Source organism: Eucalyptus grandis, chromosome 11 (assembly GCF_016545825.1).
Source record: "Eucalyptus grandis isolate ANBG69807.140 chromosome 11, ASM1654582v1, whole genome shotgun sequence".
In the NCBI taxonomy this organism is placed as follows: Eukaryota; Viridiplantae; Streptophyta; class Magnoliopsida; order Myrtales; family Myrtaceae; genus Eucalyptus; species Eucalyptus grandis.
This window is the reverse complement of record NC_052622.1, coordinates 48,126,499-48,145,588: the sequence shown is the minus strand read 5'-3', so window position 1 is coordinate 48,145,588 and position 19,090 is coordinate 48,126,499. Positions and strand designations below refer to the sequence as shown.

General features: G+C 40.6%; 1 protein-coding gene across 1 annotated transcript; it reads left to right on the top strand.

Annotated features, from left to right (window-relative positions):
- Positions 1–1,519: 1,519 nt before the first annotated feature.
- LOC104445591 (pollen-specific leucine-rich repeat extensin-like protein 1) lies at positions 1,520–2,449 on the top strand. Its single transcript, XM_010059493.3, has one exon. The coding sequence runs from the start codon at positions 1,520–1,522 to the stop codon at positions 2,222–2,224; it is 705 nt and encodes a 234-aa protein (XP_010057795.2). The 3' UTR covers positions 2,225–2,449.
- Positions 2,450–19,090: the final 16,641 nt, after the last annotated feature.

The following is a 19,090-nucleotide window of genomic DNA, read 5'->3' as shown; positions in this document are numbered from 1 at the left end:
AATAATTTTTAAGCGGTATAATCGATTATTTTTAGGAAATATTTTTCAAATTTTATATTTTCTTCGAAATAAATACGCCCTCAATATGCTCTTGACCTCACTACTGCTCTGAAATGATGATTGAATGTTCATAATGAAATCCTCCCCTGTTTGGTGGTTGAGCTTCATATACATGGGTGTAGGTGGGCATGCTCGAGCTTGCTACCGGCTCGATGTTTTCTGCTCTAATCATGGTTTTTATTTTATTTTTGATTTTTGGTAACTCGGGACTACTAAAATTTGACTCATGGTTGGGATTCGAACACATTCCCTTGCGTTATGGGAAGGAGCCCGAAGCCGACATTGCCACCACATGGGATGGTTCTAATCACGGTTTATTTGTGTTTGCACGAATTGAAAATGTGTTATACTAAATTAAGGTTGTTCGAGACTCATCAATCACGGCTTAACAACTTACATCTAAGTGATACGAGACTCTACATTTTCACCCCGGCTTTGATACGACTCAAGATAGATGATCCCACCCGGCCCAAGCCCGTTGTTAGTATGGCACTGTCGAAAAAAAAAGACACTACAAAATTTTAAAACACACGTACTATAGGTTAATAAGTTTTCACCAAAGTTCGAGGTGATTCCACTTGAATAAAGATATAATCCACGGAATTGGACCCCCACATCACAGGCGCATGAAATTTAGTGTCTCCACACGTGTCCCCATGCGATTGGTCTTCAACATTGCAAATTGCACAAAATTGTACTTATTTTTTTTTTCCAAGTCGTACGTGCATAAACTCTCGTTCTCCTAGTTTAAATCGCTCGCATTCCATCAAAATACCAGAAATATGAATATGCCCCAAACACTTTTTGCACCGAGATTGATTTCGCATCACATCATTCTTATTTCTAGAAAAAATTGATGTGGAGATGAGCTAAAATTGCATTTATAGGGAGGGACCTTTCGCTTTCTTCCCCAGGCTGTTCTCATTATCTATCGTTCACATTCATCCATCACTAAAGCTCTATCATCGTCATCGCCACTCCCATTCACTCGTTCTCGAGCTCTCCAGATCTTGTCTCCCCCCCGCAGCCATGGTGGAGAAGGTCAGCCCCCTTCTCTTTCCCTTCCCTTCCCTTCATCTCTCCGATCTTGGTTAATCTTTTGCCGGGTCCGATCTTGCTCGTTTTCTCTGCTTTGCATTTCTCCCCTAGTTGCTTGCTCTGCAGACGATTGGGAAAAGGCAAAACCTCAAGCATTCATTTGATTCGCGGTGGCTTTATCAGTTTTTTGGGTTGTTTTTTTGATTGTTGCAGGTGACCAGAATGATGGTAAAGGTGGATCTGCAGTGCTCGCGCTGCTGCAAGAAGATCAAGAAAATCCTTTGTAAATTTCCCCGTTAGTCTCTCTCTCTCTCTCTCTGTTTTTTCTTTATTTTCCCCCCGTTTTAGGTTTCAAGTGGTTGTCATTTCTTTATGAGTGATTGCTATTGCATTCCGTGGATTTTATTCGACTGAGTTCGCTATGAATGGATTTGTGAACAAGAGAAATCGAGACCACGCATACGATTACAAGCTGAACGCGGTGTTCATCACCGTGGTGTGCTGTAGCCCGGAGAAGATCCGGGACAAGATCATCTGCAAGGGTGGCGACACGGTGCTGGGTGTCGAGATCCTGCCCGAGAAGAAGCCACCGGAGAAGCCCAAGGAGGAGGAGAAGAAGCCCGAGAAACCCAAGGAGCCGGAGAAGCCCAAGGAGGAGAAGAAGCCTGAGAAACCCAAGGAGCCGGAGAAGCCGAAGGAGCCCGAAAAGAAACCTGAGAAGCCGAAGGAGTCCGAGAAGAAACCCGAGAAGCCCGAGGAGCCTGAGAAGAAACCCGAGAAGCCCAAGGAAAACCCCAAGCCGGCCCCCAATCCAACACCGGATCCTGCACCACAACAAAAAGTCCCCTCGCAGCCGGCCCCAGCACCGGTCGCTCCGAAGGCGCCGGAGCCAGCGCCAGGCTACCCGCCGATGTCGATGTATCCGATGATGGGGGTGTGCTGGTGTCCATGTTATGAAAGGTGTGGTGGGGGACCGTGTTACTGTCAAGGGCAAGGGAGGCCGGTGATGTGCTCTGATGGATGCGGAAGGCCGGATTACGAGTGTCAAGGTGGGAGCAGGGCTTATTGCGCAAGCCGATGTGATTACTTTAATGAAGAAAATGCCACTGGATGTATCGTCATGTAATCGAGTTCAATAATTCTCACGTTAATTATCAAACCTAATAGGTCGGTGATGGATGCATAAGTCAATTTTGAGGGCCATCTCGGGGTCATTATCTTTGTGGGTATAGAAATCTTAATAAGGTTGGTGGTCTGGTATAGCATGGTATGTGTGGTCAAATAATTGTTCAACACATGACTAGTTACTTGTCGGTTTCTTTATTTCAATAAAACCTTAGTCCTTTTCACATCTTTTGCTTGCCCCCATCGCCATTCATTCCGTGAATGAACAGGTCGAGCGAACTATTGAAATTTTATGTTTCTTTGTGAAAGGATTTTCAAAGATGAGATTAGGGTATTTCCTTTGGTTTTTGTACCGCACACGTCATGGAGCATTGACAAGACCTAATGGAGAAAATTTACATCATATCAAGTCGTGTGTCTTCAGGTGAAGAGAATGTTTTTAGAAATTTCCAACGAGTTTTGTCTTGAAATGATTGTAATACGCGCCTCTCGTCGGTGAAAATTTATACTATTATGACATCTTTAGCCACGTATTTATAAGCTTGAAAAGTGGTCTTTTCGGCCACTCAAAGAGCACGAAAAGTAGAATGGGCTTTGTGCTAGATCTGCCAAGACAATAAAGATTGAAATGGAGAAAGCAGAAGACTAAGACGGCTGTTCAAAGAAGATCCAATTGCGATGCGCCATTCAGAAAGAGAAGCTTCCAGTGTCAGATGGTTGGGCGGGTGGATCTAGAGAAGAATGATGATGTCCTCCACCTTTGTCTTTTTAACTAAATGATGTTGATCAGAGCTAGTCAGGATATTTAGTGCGCTTTGGATAGAGAGACCGATCAAATTGGTTATGTATGTTCAATTGAAAGCTAAGCATAAACGTGCGACATATATAGCTTGTCGTGATGAAATTTTGAAAATTTCCCAAGCATGTTGGTAGATGCGAAAACCAATAATTTTGCATAATCTGTGATCCTTGCTCGTGAAGTCTTATTCCCCTTAATCTCATAACATAGTTGGCCTCGATTTTCTCATAATGGAACTTCATAGATGGATTGCAAAAACCGTTCTCAATTTTGCTCTCCATATCATATGCCCTCCTTACATCTCAAAACCTACAATTCACGGCTCTTGAACCTTAAAAAAAAAACCCATTTGCCCTTGTGCGTATCCAAAATCTAGTCCCAAACCCCTCTCCCACTCTCTTCCCCTTCCATTTCTCTCTCCTCACGCACAGCCACACGGCGCATCAACGATCGAGAGCCACCCTGGGTAATGCCATGGTTCAACCGTGAAGCCGACGGCGTCACCCTCGCCTACTCACCTGTTGCTCGCGGCCCTATTCCTTCGTCCTGTCTTCGTCTGCGGCCAGAGGGTTCACGGCTTGGGTCTGCAAGGCTATGCGACCGCAGCTGAACCAGGCGGATTGCGGTTGCCGAGGTCGTGTGAGGTTAGCCTTGAGCCGTCGAGGGTCGTGACCAGCTGCGATCCTTTGCAACAAGCTAGCAAGCCGCGCAACCTCAGTAACAAAGCTCGACAATGACGGCCACGACCTTAATTTGGCCTTGAGCTGGCGCGGGACCGTTGCCTGCCTCACATATGAGGTCGGCACGTCGGCCACGCATGTGGAGGGTGGGAGAGACGTGGTGGTGAGGTCCGTCGGACTGAGCAAGTCTCTCCGACGTGAATTTACCATGGAAAGTAAAGCTGAAGATGAATTTGATAATTTTCCAAAAAAATAAAATAAAAATAAAGACGACTTCCCCACGAAGGCACCTTTAGAACGTAAAGTCATGGCGCACAACTCATCCTCACTTTAAAGGACTCACGCATGATGGAAAGTGAAACTCAAGCAAAATAATAGCTCTCCATTTGGCGATATCCTCTAGACAAATGCAAAGTGGAACTTTGAGTGAATGATGGTGACTGATCTATTTGCAACCGCTATGATTTGGCAGGCCTAACTTTAAAGCAAATAGCCCCTAACTGCATTTGCTATTCTTCAAGTTCCCATAATGTGCAACAAGAAAGTGTCCTTCTACGAGTGGATTGACAAGGGTCTTGTCTACCTCAAATGTGGTCAAGATTCTCATTAGATGTATCTCGGACTTTAGAGAAGTTTGTTATGTCGCTCTTGTCACATTTTAGTGAGAAATTTTGTTCATCCTTAATGGCAAAATTTCAGTGACGACATTGCTCATGATGATGAGCTCTCTTCCTTATTTTTATTGTAGATTCTATGATTTCCAAATTACAGTTTCCTAAATATGAGTTATGATATTATATAACTTAACTATTTTATTGTGGTATCAATGTTATAAACGATGGGAAAATTATTAAAATTTTTTTGAACCTATTGTAATTGTGCTAATTTAGTCATAATTTTTTTTGATAAATTGAGTCATAAACCTTTTACAATTATTCTCGATCGATTCATTTGGCAAAAATTGGTTGGGCCGGCGATGTGGCGGCCGGCTAGTGCCGACGACCTTTTTTTTTTTTTTTTTTTTAATAATGTTTTTTTAATATTTTATTAATTTTTTTATCTTATTTTTTTTTCTCCTCCCTCTCCCTCCTCCTCTCCTCTTCCCTCCTTCTTCTTTTGGCTTCGGCGACCCACCAAAGGGGAGGGTTGGCCAATCGTTGGGCTAGCTTGCCTTGCCGTCGCTAAGAGAGGGCGAGCTCGCTAGATCCGGCGAGGGGGCCTTGTTGTTGCCGAGTTTGGCGAGGCTAGCCTTGTTGGATCTGGTGAGGGCTCACCTTGCTAGTTGGCGAACTCACGCCTAGCAACGGCAGGCGAAACCCCATCGAATCGGTGAGGCGAGCCCGGCCGGTCGGCGAGCTCACGCCCATCGACATCATCAAGCCCCCACCGAATCGGCGAGGGGGCTTGCTATCATGTTTAGCAAGGCCCTTCTCGTCGAATATGGCGAGGGCTCTCCTCACCCGATGATCGTGAGGCGAGCCCTTGCTAGATCTGGCGGGGGCTCTCCCTACCGTTATTGGGCGCGAGCTAGCTGACTGGCGAGGCAAGCTTGACGGAACGCCTCAGTCTGGCAATTGGCCGAGCTGGCTGGTCGCCGGAGCCAAAGGAAGGAGGAGGGAGGAGGGAGGAAGAAGGAAGAGGGAGAAGGGAAAAAAAAAGAAAAAAGGAAAAGAAAGATAAAAAATTAATAAAAATTTCAATAAAATAAAATATTATTTTAAAAATGTCGTCAATGTCGGCCGGTTGCCACGTCGGCGTCAACTGGCTAATTTTGGGTGGATGGACTGATCGAAAATAATTATAAAATTTTTAGGATTCAATTGGTCAAAAAAATAAGTTTATGACTCAATTAGTCAAAAAAATAAGTTTAGGACTCAATTAGTCAAAAAATAAGTTTAGGACTGAACTGACACAATTTTAATAGGTTTAAGACTTTTTTGGTAATTTCTCTATGAACAACATAATACTATAAGTTACAATACATATAATGTTTTGCGAAGGACTAATTACTTCTCTCTCTATGCCCACAACTATACTGCTAAAAGACACATTTCGTGAGGCTGGTCCGATGAGTGTCTGCTTTTTATTTTAGCTTTTTGTGCTTCTATTCTCTGTTAATTGATAAGATTGAAAAGAAATGAGGGTCATAATTGAGAATCATGCAATATGCGGAAGATAATCAATATCGGGTGAAAATTTCCATTCCATACGGCATTTCATTTGATGTCTCAAAAAATCTTAAAAGTTATATTTTTTCCCCATAAATCCATGATTGCGATTTATTCAAACACTAGTTAAAATTATCATACGGGACAAAAGATTGATGCTTGGTTGGAATTGTACTGGGTAAAGTTGTCCAAACAATCATAAATTTATTGCATTTTTGCTAATTCAGTCCTAGACCTTTTTGCATTTTACTAATTAAGTTCATCCAGCCAACTTTGATCGGAAATTGTTGACGTGGAGGCTGATGGTGTCACAAAGGATGGATGTTGCTGACGTGGATAATTTTTAATAATTTTTTATTTTTATTTTATTGTCTTTCTGATTTTATTTTTTTGTTTCTTCTTTCTTTTGTTGAGGGCTGGCCACTAGCCATGGCCAAGCCAACTAGGCTTGCTTGGGCAGCCCTCCCCCAGCATAGGATAGGTGCGATTGAGAGAGGGCGAGGGCTCCTCTTGCTTGGTTGGGCCTCACTTGTGGGGGGGAAGACTAGCTGCCCAGTCATGCCTGGTGACTGATTACTAGCAAAAGGAAGAAGAAAGAGAAAAAACGAAAGAAAGAAAGAAAAAAAAAAAAACATATAATTTTTTTTTAAAAATAAAATATTGTTAAATTTGTCTACGTTAGTACTGGTCACACCATGTAGGGCGACTAATGTCTTTGTTAGCAAATTTAGGCCAAGATTGGCCAAATGAATTTAATTGAAAAAATGTGAAAAAGTATTGATCACCGACTTCTTTCACGGAAATATTAGTTGATATCTCAAAGTAAAATGCCATGTTAGTCAATTTCAAAAGATTGAAAGAGAAGTAAGGCTCCATTTATTTAGCAGAAAATGAATGGTTTGAAAAATATTTTCCTTAAATTGATCGACTTAAGCACTCGAAATAATTATTTCATAGAAAATATTTTTAATTATCGACAGTAATTCATGTTTAAACATTTTCGTGTACGGAAATATCTTTCGTTCATTCATTATCTAAGTAATATAAGGGATCATTTTTTTGGTAAATATCTTCAAACCACTTAATTTTCATGAAACAAAAAGGAGTAAATGTGAAAGAGTCCTACATTATATTAGTGACGTTTATGATACTAGAGAGAATGGGCCCCCAATGTTGTGCATATCAGTTTCCCCTTTTTTCTGCGTTCAAGCCCACAAGAAACCATTAAATCCAAAGATCTTATCGCATAATCCTGCCACTAGTAATCACTTCTTGGTTTGGGCCTAGAAGAAGAGTAGTTCATCGGAAATCCCCTGATTCCAAGAAGGGGGGACTTGCTTTTGTGCAATCCAAGGAGGTGGACGTAATGCCATGCACGAGACTTTCACAGTTCAATGATATCACTTGACGACTATCTTTTGATAAGATTCCCTAAACTAGTGTTGAGTATGTCAAGCTCCTGATTCCTAAGCAACATCAACACTTAACGCGATAAAAGTACGGTTGTTCCTCTAGGCAAGCAGAAAAACTCCGGTTGTGGTGACTTGGGCTCAAGAATCATGAGCCAGGGGGGTCTTGTCGTCGTGCTGTACTCCTCTTTGGAAGCAATGGACTGCCATGAGGTGCACGGTCCACCAAAGACTCTGAAGTCTCCTATGGTTAGCTGTCAAGTGACCAGTTGTAGGAGCCCTTGGTGGAATTTGGCCCAATCCGCCATTAGTCTACCATCGTTTCCTAAACTCCTTGTGAGAAGGGCCGGGGACGAATTCGCTGTATTAAGAGTGTATGTGATAAAGGGTATAGATGTAGTGACTTGGTCCGACTGGGGGTCTGAACAAGGAGTAGTTCCTAACAAGTTTTTAATATGACGAATTGGGCAGGAATTAACCAAATTGTGAATTGAATATGCAAATGTGTGTCTGTGTGTGGAATTAACTTATGGAGGCGCTTGTTGATGTAAAGGCAAAACTTAGCTTTGGAACTCCAAAATTAAGTGTGCTCAGGTGAGAGTACGGCCATGATGGATGTTTTTTTTTTGAGAAGTGTCCAACTGTATATCAAAAGACAAAATTGTGAGGCTCAATATGGACCAAATCTCATAATTGCCCTCCCTTTGATGCATAGTTTGGTTTACTTCCATCCCATTCGCCATCTTAGAAGTCTATCAGGAATTGCTCCTTGTTTAGGTCTTCTGGCCCTAGTGATCTCCCCGCCTTTGTCGGATTGGGTCGTTATAATAGGAAAAGGAGGAAAAAAACAATCATTTTAGGGTCTTTTTGGCCAATCATAGTGCCGAATTTTAATTTTATGAAAATCAATAGCTATGATGTTACTTCTGGATGTTCACTCACATTTACATGTGCAACGGGTTTACCCCGACTTAGGTCGATGAGAAGAGCATGACCAATTCACCAGGTCAATTTCCCATGGCTCTTGTGGGCCATTGATAGATCCAATTGAAGATTCTACCCTCATATGAAAGAAATAGCACACATTTGGTCACGCCTTTCTGTGAACTGTGTAATCCAGTGAAGAAACATTTGCACTTCCGATTGAGTTTTGCTTTGAAAAGATGGGTACACCTCTTGTCAATGCAGCTCTATACTACTCTAGTAGGTTCAATGAACTAAACCTATATGGGCCTCTGATAGATATGCCTTGATATCCAGATCAAGATTGAGAAATGGAGGCCGATGTGGTTGTCCAGAGAAGATCCAGCTGCGATTGCCATTCGGAAGGAGAAGCTTCCAGGTTACGTATCGCTCGGCAGGTGGATCTACAGAAGAAAGATTATTGTCCTCGACCTTCTCTTTTTGACAAGAAGATGTCCTTTAAAGTTAAGTGAGCTTTCCACACAACACGACAATATAATCTCTCGCAAATACATGTTCATTGCATGTCTATGTCAGCTTAACCTACGACTAAAGCATAAACGTAAAATCAATGACATTATTTGACCTGTCGTCCTTGCTCGCGAAGCATCATACCCCCTGTTTTTCTCACTGCTGTTCTTGACTTTAATGATTTGATCATTATCAGAGAGTTTCAAAAAAGAATAAGAAGATAAAGTCAAAGCACAACTAATCCTCGCTGTATAAGATTCATCTACGGCGGAAGATGAAATTCAAGCAGGATAGTAGCTCTGCTTTTAAATGGCAAAACCGGCAACATATACGCAGAGTGTTACTTCTGTTGCAGTTTCAGTGAATGATAGTACCCAGTCTAGTTGCGCGCTTTGGTTCGGTAGGTCTAACTTGAGACCTAAGTCGCCCCTAAACTGCATTTAACATCATTCTTGAAATACACACAATGTACTCATTTTGCTTGACATGTAAGGTCGAAGAGCTTTCTTCCTTTTGTTTGTCTTGGTGACTAGAAAGCTCACTTTCGATCATTTAGATAGGTAAAATCCCAAGATTATGAAATACCCGTTTAATATCATGGACCGAGTAAGGCATGAGCCCATGCTCGGGCATGTGGCCCATGTTGTGATTTGCTAAGTATGAGTTATCGTAACGTAAACATCATGAATCTACCAAATTATACAATGACAGATGTGAGGGACTTTTGGTTGATCATCTCTCTCTCCTCCTCTCCAACAACTATTGAAGAAATTGATATTGCCGTTCAAATGGGTTTCTGCCTTTCCATTTTAACTTATGGTTATTCTTTATTATTTCTGCTAATAATAGCCAAAATTTAGAAAGAAAGTTCATAATTGAAGATTTTCAGAGCATGCGTGGAGACAATGCTCGATATCGGGTCAGAATCGTAGTTGCCATGTAAAGAAGTTCGCATGGCACCGCAAATTACGTCCACCGATTTATTTCACGAAAGTTCTGGTTGATATCTCAAAGTAAATTGCTATGTTTGTCAATTTAAGGAAATTGGAATCTCCATTACTACATTAGTGATGATAGAAAGAAAGATGGTGCACAAAGGTTCTGCCCAAATAACACACATTTGGTTTTGCCTTTCTATAACGTGGGAAAAATTGTTCAAAAAGTCAGCCTATTACCCTTTTACCGATTTAATTCTAAATCTTTTAATTTCACCAATTAAATCCTAAATTTTCTAACAATTTGTCAATATAGTCTATCTGGCTAATTTTGACTAGAAATCGCTAACATGAATATTGACTATTCTACGAGACACTACCTGGTTTATAATGGCTAGTGCTGATGTGGACAATTTTTTTTTTTTTATTTTCTATAATTTTTATTGTCTTTTTTATTTTTCTTTTATTTTTTATTTTTTTGTTCATTGGTCATTGGCCAAAGATAACAATTGGCAAGGGTTGCCCTCGCTAGATAGGGCAAGGTCGAGCATTGCCCTCGCCAGATCTGCTAACGTTTAGCCTCGCTAGAGGCTGGCAAGGTTTGGCCTTGCCCAAGACCGAGGAGGTTAGCCCTCATTGGCCTTTGGAGAGGTCGCCTTCCCAAATCATGCGGAGATCGCCCCTTGCTAGCATCAGGTGAGGCTTGACCTCGCCAAGCCTTGCCCAAAGCTAGCGAGGCCAACCTCATCGACCTTGAGCCTAACCAAAGGTCACCCCTCATCGGTTGTTGCCTTTGGCTAATTGCTGGCCATTGCCAAGGCCCAGCTACCCATGGATAAAAAATGATAAATGAAGAGAAAGAAAATAAAAAAGACAATAAAATATAAAAAAATTAATAGAAAAATTCGAAGACATATCGGCAAATTTTGCTCACATTAGCGCTAGCTATGCCACGTAGAATGACCGGCGTCCATATCAGTGATTTTCAGCCAAAATTGGCTGAATGAATTACATTGGCAAAATGTGAAAATGTTTAGAACTCAATTGACAAAAATGAAAAGTTTAATACTGAAGTGGTAAAAGTACAGTAAATTTAGAACTTCTTCGATAATTATCCTCTTTGTGAAGAAACACTTTGCACTTCTGATTGAGTTTTCTTTGAAAAGGTGTGCACATCTTGTTAATGGAGACCTATATTACTTAAGTAGGTTCAATGAACTAGACCACTGTAGTTGACTAGAGGTAAACCATTGCACCAAAAATTTGAAAAATAGATGAGGCCTGTGATAGATATGCCTTATTATCAAGATGAAAATGGAGGAATAGAGGACTACATGGTTGTTCAGAGAAGCTCCCCCAGGTTCAGACATTGCCGGGCTGGCGGATCTTGACAAGAAAGAAGAATGTCCTTGACCTTCTCTTTTAAACTAAACGGGGTCCATTAAATTAGCTGGGAACTTTCGACCCAACACGAGGACAAAATCTCCACAAACGGAGACCGGATTGGTTATGCGCGTTCAATTTATGACTAAGCATAAACTCAAAATCAAAGACCTGTCATCCTTGCTCAGGAAGGGTTATCCCCCCCTGCTTTATTAACTGCTGATCTTTATTATAATGACGCGAGAGTTATCAGAGAATTTGAAACAAAAAATTAGAATACAAAGTCATAGCACAGCTCAAATGTACCGTAAGGGATTCATATGTGTTGGAAACTGAAACTCAAGTGCAATAGTAGCCCTGCTTTTAAATGGCAATATCGGTGTTGACACTTTATTTTTAATTGACATATCGATAGAGATAGAAAACCCGAGTTTAAGGTTTTGGGTTTTCGATTGCGATGAGACTCCTTTTTCGAATGAAAATTGTTAATTTCGTTTTTTTTTTTCAGAATGTCATTTTTAGATGATTTCCTAGTTATTTCCAATAAAAAAAAGGAAAGTCAAGCGGTTGACTTTCAGGTTGACTTTGGTCAAATGATTGACAAAAAGTTAAATCCTTAGTAAAAAATTGACTTTTCACACGATGAGATCCCTTTTAGTCCCAATTTGACTTTAGCATAAATTTTTTTGCCAAAATCGATTAAGAATTTTGTATTCCATATTTTTTGGTTTTAAGTTCAAAATTGACCAAAAATAAAATTACTTTTATTCTAGTCATAATTAAGCTTAGTTCCTTCTACGACATTTGATTTAGAGATTACCCATTCACTCATTCAATAAATTTCAAGATTGGGCGTGCCGAAATATGGATTTTCATTTTTAGCCTTGATTAGGGGTCCATATCGATTCTACATGATTCGAAAATGGACACTTCTATTCCACTTGTCTTTGTGAGATAAGTCCGAATCTGGGGCCAATTGCGGGGAATTCATTCGGGTAATTCTTAATTTGAGGGATTTAGCCTTTTTGAACATGAGAAAACCAAGCTAATAAACTTTGATTGATGAAATTCAAGTTGACCTATTTAAGACTAAGGTTTAATTTTGAGAATTGAGGTTCAATTTCACTACTAAACCTCGATTCAATTTTAGCATAAAAGTTGTGCTATAAATTCAAGGCCAATTTGAATGCAATTAGTCATCCTAGGTATGGGTAATTAATTCAATAGGTGCCGCAAAGCACAATGATCCCAAGCGCAAATAAAATAACTATGAGAGACGATTAAATAATGAAATAAGTGCATTAGAAAGTGTAATTGAGTTCTAAAACTTTCAAAAATTGCAATTAAGTCCTAAAACTTGTTATGAAAGCGCAATCAAGTCCTAAAACTTTCAAAAAGTTTAATCAGGTTCTAAAACTTGTCATGAAAGTACAATTGAGTAAAAATATGTCTTTATGAAACATAATTTGGGACGTAATCTTCAATTCTAAGTTCCCAATTCCCACATTAGCTCCCCTTATTTCTCAGTCATCTTCTCTATTCTTTGTCCATATTTTCAAATTAATTAGATCACAAAACCACTTTAATAGTCTCCTCGACAACGTCAGCAACTTTGTGGGAGTATCGTTTCTTTGTAAACTTTGATTAAAGAGAGCTCTTGATCTAGAAGACTAGGGGGATATATTATTTTTTTTGTTCAATGTAACAACAAAAAGTGATTTGGCTCATTGGAACCGGACCAGATTGGTCGGTCCGGTTCGTTTCCCAGTTCCCAGTTCCGGGACCAACCGGTCCAATCCATGGTGCCAAAAATTGGAAACTGGTTCTCCTAGTCCGGTTCCCAGTTTTTGGGTGGAACCGAACCGGACTGGGAACCAATCATCCCTAATTTGTGCCCGCCGCTCAACTTCACGATGGTCGATTGCAGCGTTTTCAGGTTTGGCTTCCCCGACAGCGCCGACTTGGGCTTCTTGCAGTCGCTCAGGCTCCAGTCCGTCATGTGAGTGCGGCATCATCGGGGCGGGAGGCTGTTTTTTCTTCGGTGTGGTTTGCGATCAGTGCAAAATCGGTGTTTCCGGGTGGCTGTTTCAATGATAGTGTCATGTCCACACGCATCATATAAAACTCTACTCATAGGGTGCCGGTGAATGGGACCCTCCGGCGTATTCCGAGGGGGCGACGTCATGTTTTTTGTCATGTCCACACTCATTCTAACTCATCTCACACTGCTCCATTAGTGGAATAATATTTTTTGTTCCATCGTGCTCTTCGCGACTTCTCTCTCCCCCCTCCCTCCTCCCGGCAAGGAGGAGGAGAAGAAGAAAAGGTGAGCTCAACTCGAACCTATTCCTTTCAGAGAATGTGAATCAGTTTACCAAAAGAGTAGCGTTTTCTCATCGTCATCTTCTTTGTCGCAGTTCTTCTCGAGCTGTAAAGAGGCGAGGTTTCTGAAGTAGCCTAGGAAGTGGAGAGCTCTTCCATCACCAAGATACTGCACTGATTGCAGGTGAAGTCGCTGCTCCGGTGCACGTGCGTGTCCAAACGGTGGTGTCTTGATAGACGGCCGTCTCTTCATGGATTCCCCTCTGAACCTCTGCTTCTTCCCCAGGGATTCCCCGAGCCCTAACTGTATCGATCTGCTGACTAACTGCCCCTTCCCCAGGGATTCCCTGAGCCTCAACTGTATCGAACTGCGTACCCCGAGGGACGTGGTAAAGATAAAGTACCCTCTCGGGTGGGAACGGATCAAGGGGCTAGGGTCTTGCCGTGGCGTATTTTGCATCTCTAAAGCGAACGATCGGGAAGTTGCTATATGGAATCCCTCCACTGGGAGATAAAAGCTCTTGCCTGCTGCGAATACTGAGATAGGCGGTGAATTGTGTCGCTCTACTTGCGTTCATGGATTTGGGTATGACCATGAGAATAATGATTACGTGGTGTTGAGGCTGGTTCAGACCTCTGAAGAGCCAATTGAATCTGCGGTTAGCATCTCTCGATCAAGAGCTAATGAGCGGACGTGGCTCGAGGGGATGCCATATCGTCTGCTTAATATGCGCAAGATGGGGGTTTTCGTGTGTGGCCGTCTGCACTGGATAATGAGACGCAAGTGGGCACCGGATTCGGCCAAAGTGTTGGTGGCTTTCGATATTCATACTCGGGAATTTGTGGAGGTGGACGAGCTTAATTTTATAGATAACAATAGGTTTGACATGGATTTGGCCGTCCTGGGAGGGTGTCTTTGCCTCATCATCTATCGTGAGCAAGGGGTGTCGATGTGAGGATTACGAGAGAATATACATCTAGCAAACCATGGGATATGCAGTTCTCGATATCTAACCACTCGAGGGATTGGGGACTTGTCCTGCCATTGAATTACTCCCGGAATGGTGGTTGTCAAGTTTTGGCGGGAGTGGGCAGTGAGACTCTCGTTTGGCATGATTTACAGACCAAGAACGTCGGGGAGTTCCATAGAAGGGGCATGCCAAGCTCCTTTTAAGCAGAAATTTGTTTGCAAACCCTTGTTTGGGTCAATTGATTATGAATGAACTTCCGAGATGAGGGGTAAGTACTTCGTGAAAAGTAGCTAGTTCTTTTATATTGGACTGTCTCGGATTCTTTGTAAACAGAAGTTTAATAACTTGGTTAGTGTAGTGGAATTGACTTGAACTACTTCCTCCATTTTGCATGTTTGTGAAAATGTGAAGCGAAATAAACTTTTTTCCACAGCTTTTTTCGATGGAACAAGGAAACTTATATGAAAATGATGAATGTCTTTTCGCGCCAAAATGGAAAATTCAAATACCAGATAGGAATCAAGGGGCCAAAACAAGCTTTTTCTTGGGGCGCAATCCGTTTGACCTTTTTTACGCGGGAGTCGGGCTCCCGCGCCTTTTGCCGTGGACAACTGTATATGGATTTCGGCCTACACAAAATAACAAAAAAAGAATTATCGCCATATGCACTACACCATTTATCCTCATGATTTGCACAAGACATATTTTCGAAATCAACTATTTCATCGTCGAGTATGTAATAAATACTCTGAGAGGACTTATTGATTAACGCTTTGTTTTTTTGTAAGACAAGCCAAATATCTGACATTAAATTTAAAAAAATAAATAAATTTTATAGACAAGTCTATAAGGCCAATTGTTAATCATATTTAACAAAGAAATATAGAAATGACAATCTTTCTTCTTTTAATTATTTAACGAGTGACTCGGGGTCAGAATCTTTCTTTCATTTTGGACGGTTTCCCGTTGATATACCCTAGTTCCCGCAAATTTATTTATATTCTTAGAATCGTAGAGGAAAGAAAACGAATAAAATACACACGCATGCTACATTAAGCACCAGCCGCACTCGTACATACGATTACAACATGGTAACTTTCAATGCATGACATGAGCTGTCCACGTACGTACGGCAGCAGGATTGACATTTTGGGATGTGAATCCAGCAGCCTAGAATTTTTTCCCTAAATTACTGCGCTCCCTTTTTCCTAAAGAGTCTCTTGTGTCCTATTAGGTCCACCGCTCGATCCAACTGCTATTTTCAAAAGAGATTGGATCATGCCATGAACGAACCTCTAATTGAATTTGTATTTTGAGTATTTGTTGCCTAGTGTGAAGAGAAGAGGGTTATGAATTTCCGACACGTCAATGGGGGGCGCCTGTGATGGGTTCATACTTGTACTTGTGGATTGGGGGGTTTCGATCAAACATTCTGCGACAAAGCGTGAGACCCTCGTAGTAAATTCTCTAGATTATGACCCAAATGGTCCTAATATGCGATATAGTCCATAAACTTTTAATCTGTTCAATGTGATTCTTGAACTTTGATTTAATGTGTAACGTGAGACTCGAATTTTTTGTTCATATTTAATAGGGTTTCTGAATTATATGAAAAAAATATTCCATGTTCTTTCATTAATTTAAAATCAAAGACAATATTGAATATTTTCACGTAATTTATGGACTACTCAAATATGCACAAAAAGCCTAGGGACCGCATTGAACGATTAGGAGTTTAGGAAATACATCACACTATAGGTCAAAATTAAAAAAATATTTATGTCATTTTCCTTAAATTTTAGGGATAGCAGCTATGATCTCGCTTTCTTATTTATTGAAAAGAAAAAATTTGCTGAATCGAGGAAAGCGAAAGGGGAAAGGGGAACGAGAAGGACATGAATTTGTCCTAAACTTTGGGCGACGGATGATGCGATAAATATAGTAAAAATTGGTCCGAACGACAATTCCTAGAAACTTAGGAAATTGACAACTCAATCCGATTGGATTTTTACAAGTGGAGAGGCTAGTCTTTCTTATTTTACGATGTCGATTAGATGAAGGTGGGACGAAAGTGGCGCTATGGACAAAAATCAAGCTGGTCCACCAATTTTTAATACGGTTCGTGGCCGGCTCTGAAAGTGAAGTTTGAGAACTGAGTTTTTTCGAAAAGTTTTGAAAGGAATTGAACAAGATCAATGGTCTGGGAGGATTTGAACTTGAGAGCTTTTGCTTCGATAGAATGGGAGATTTTGTGGGGCTTTAAGTAGCTAGATGAAAGCATGACTTATTATTTTAAACATTACAAGTTTTTAGAACAATTCACAATAGTTTATGAGATGAAGAGGAAGCCCAAACTTTACCAAAAAAGAAAAGAAAAGAGGAAGCCCAAAAATTCACCTTGTAAAAGCTTGAAATAGAGAACTAGAAGCTCTAGAAATACAAGCTTGAGACCTTCGCCTCTGCTTCAGAAGAGTGGGAAATGAAAGAGAAAGGAAAGTGGCATGAAATTCTCTTTTTCATTACAAGAATGCGTTAAAACTTTCTAATTAGATCTTGGATTCTTAAAATGGCTTCACACAATCAAGATGAGATATTCTTGGAAGTCTTTCATGAAGTACAAAAGGAAAATAATAAGGGCCTATTTGGTAACACTCTCGGGAATAACTGATTCTGTTCTTTTGTTCCCCAGAGTAAAAAAAAAGAGCAAAAATTCATTTGGTAAAATTTTTGTTCCCCGGAAAAAAAATATCAATTTTTTTATTTTTATTTTCGGAATAGATTTGGAATAGAATCAAGAAGCAGAAAAAAGTTACTTCTCGTTCTCGGAAATAATTCATAGAATTAATTCTAATTTTTTTCTGCCCTTCTCTTTCTTCTCTTTCATTTTCTTCTTCTTCTTCCTTTTGGTTGGTCACTGGAGTGTCGTCAGTCCGTGGCGATGCCAAGCCATGGCAAGGCTTGTTAGCCCGAGCCTTGCCGTGCCATGGTTGGGCGAGGCTCGGCCTCACCTTGGCTGTGCGAGGTTGACCTCACCCAAATCTAGCAAGGCTCCAAGTTGGCGTCGCCTGGTGATGGCTCAGCAAAGTGGAGCCTCGCCGGTGGCTGGACGAGCTTGGTGTCATCAAATATGGGCGAGGTCAACCTCGCGCAACCAAGGCAAGGTCGAGCCTCGCATAGCCACGACGAGGCTCAACCTTGCCGGCCGGGCGAGGCTAATCTAGTGCTGCCTGTGTGAGGTCGAGCCTCGCTTGGCCATCGACAAGGCTTGGCCTCGCCTTGGCCAGGTGAGCTCGCTAGACCTCGCCTTGGCTTGGCGAGGTTTCGGCGAGCTCGTTGGACCTCGACAACCAGCTACCAAGGAGGAAGAAGAGAAAAAGAAAAAAAAAAAAAGAGAGAAAAATATAATAAAATAATTAAAAAAATTAGAAGAAACAAAAAAATTTAAGAATCCTACTAAACACATTTCTATCCCCGAATTAAAATTTTGGATAGTTACCAAATGCGTTCATTTTCTCAGAAATTATTCCTGGGAATAGAATCATAAAAAATGATTTATGATGAAAATTGTTTATCGAAGTAGAATCGTTACTAAACGCGCCCTCGCAACTAAGGTTAAAAGTAATGATGAGCTCGAGTTAAAAACACTAGGTGTAAAAGGGAGGGATGGATGTTCTAATCCAAAAATTACAAGTGGCTTAATGAGAGTGGCCAAAAAAATATATTTTGAGTGGGAAAAAAGAGAGAGAGCTTCTTCGATAAGTAAAATGCATAAATGAGTCATCAAGAACATTTATGAGCTAAAAAGGTGTTCAAGTAAAAAGTTACAAGTGTCATAATCATGTAGCTCCATTCGATGATATGGCCAAGGGGGATGAATTTAGAAGATCAAACTTGAGTTAAAAAGACACATTGTATGAATCAGAGAAGATGTGATTAAATTATCACACATAGCCACCTTTGGTTTGCTTGATCAAATAACCAAGGTTTAAATAATTATGACTTTGAGTTAAAAGCCTTAAGTGCAATGATGGGAATGGTGCTTCAATCCAAAGAATACAAGTGGCCTAATATGAGTAGCCAAATGAGAGATATTTTGAGAGAAGGCTTTTTGATTAGGTAAAACAAGTGAATCATCAAGACATTAATTGGCTAAGGTTGAAATAGATGATGTAATGCATAAAGTCATCACTAAACTAAGTTCAATGTCACAAGCTAAGGACATGTGGCTTAAAATACTTGGTGGAGAAATGAAGAGAGATGGTATAATTTAAAGAGGAACAAATGGCTCGCTTGTATGGTTTCCAAAGTAGATATTTTGTTGAGTTATCAAAATATGTTGAAAATCAATACGTAAACAAGGAAATCAGTGTCCATTCCGAGCATTAATAAATAAGAAAAATATTTTCAACTCACTAAAAATATTGGTGGAAAATAACGGATGCTAGGAAAATCTCAATTTAATAAATTTAAAATTTGAATATTGTCAAATAGGCAATTTTGATGACAGCAACTAATATGGCGGTGAATTAATGACTGTCACTTAACACCACCAACATACATGTCAATATCTATCACCAAGCTTAACGCCTGGAATGCCGAAGATTATGGTAATGGAAAATTATCCTCCATACCTTCTACACCTCACAAAATTAACAACTTTCATTGCTCCAAACTAAATAACACTTATCTTTATATCTTAAATTTTAATACCGAACATAGAAAGTGCCAGGGAGTCTTTTTGGGAGCATAAGGTGAGGATGCTAGTT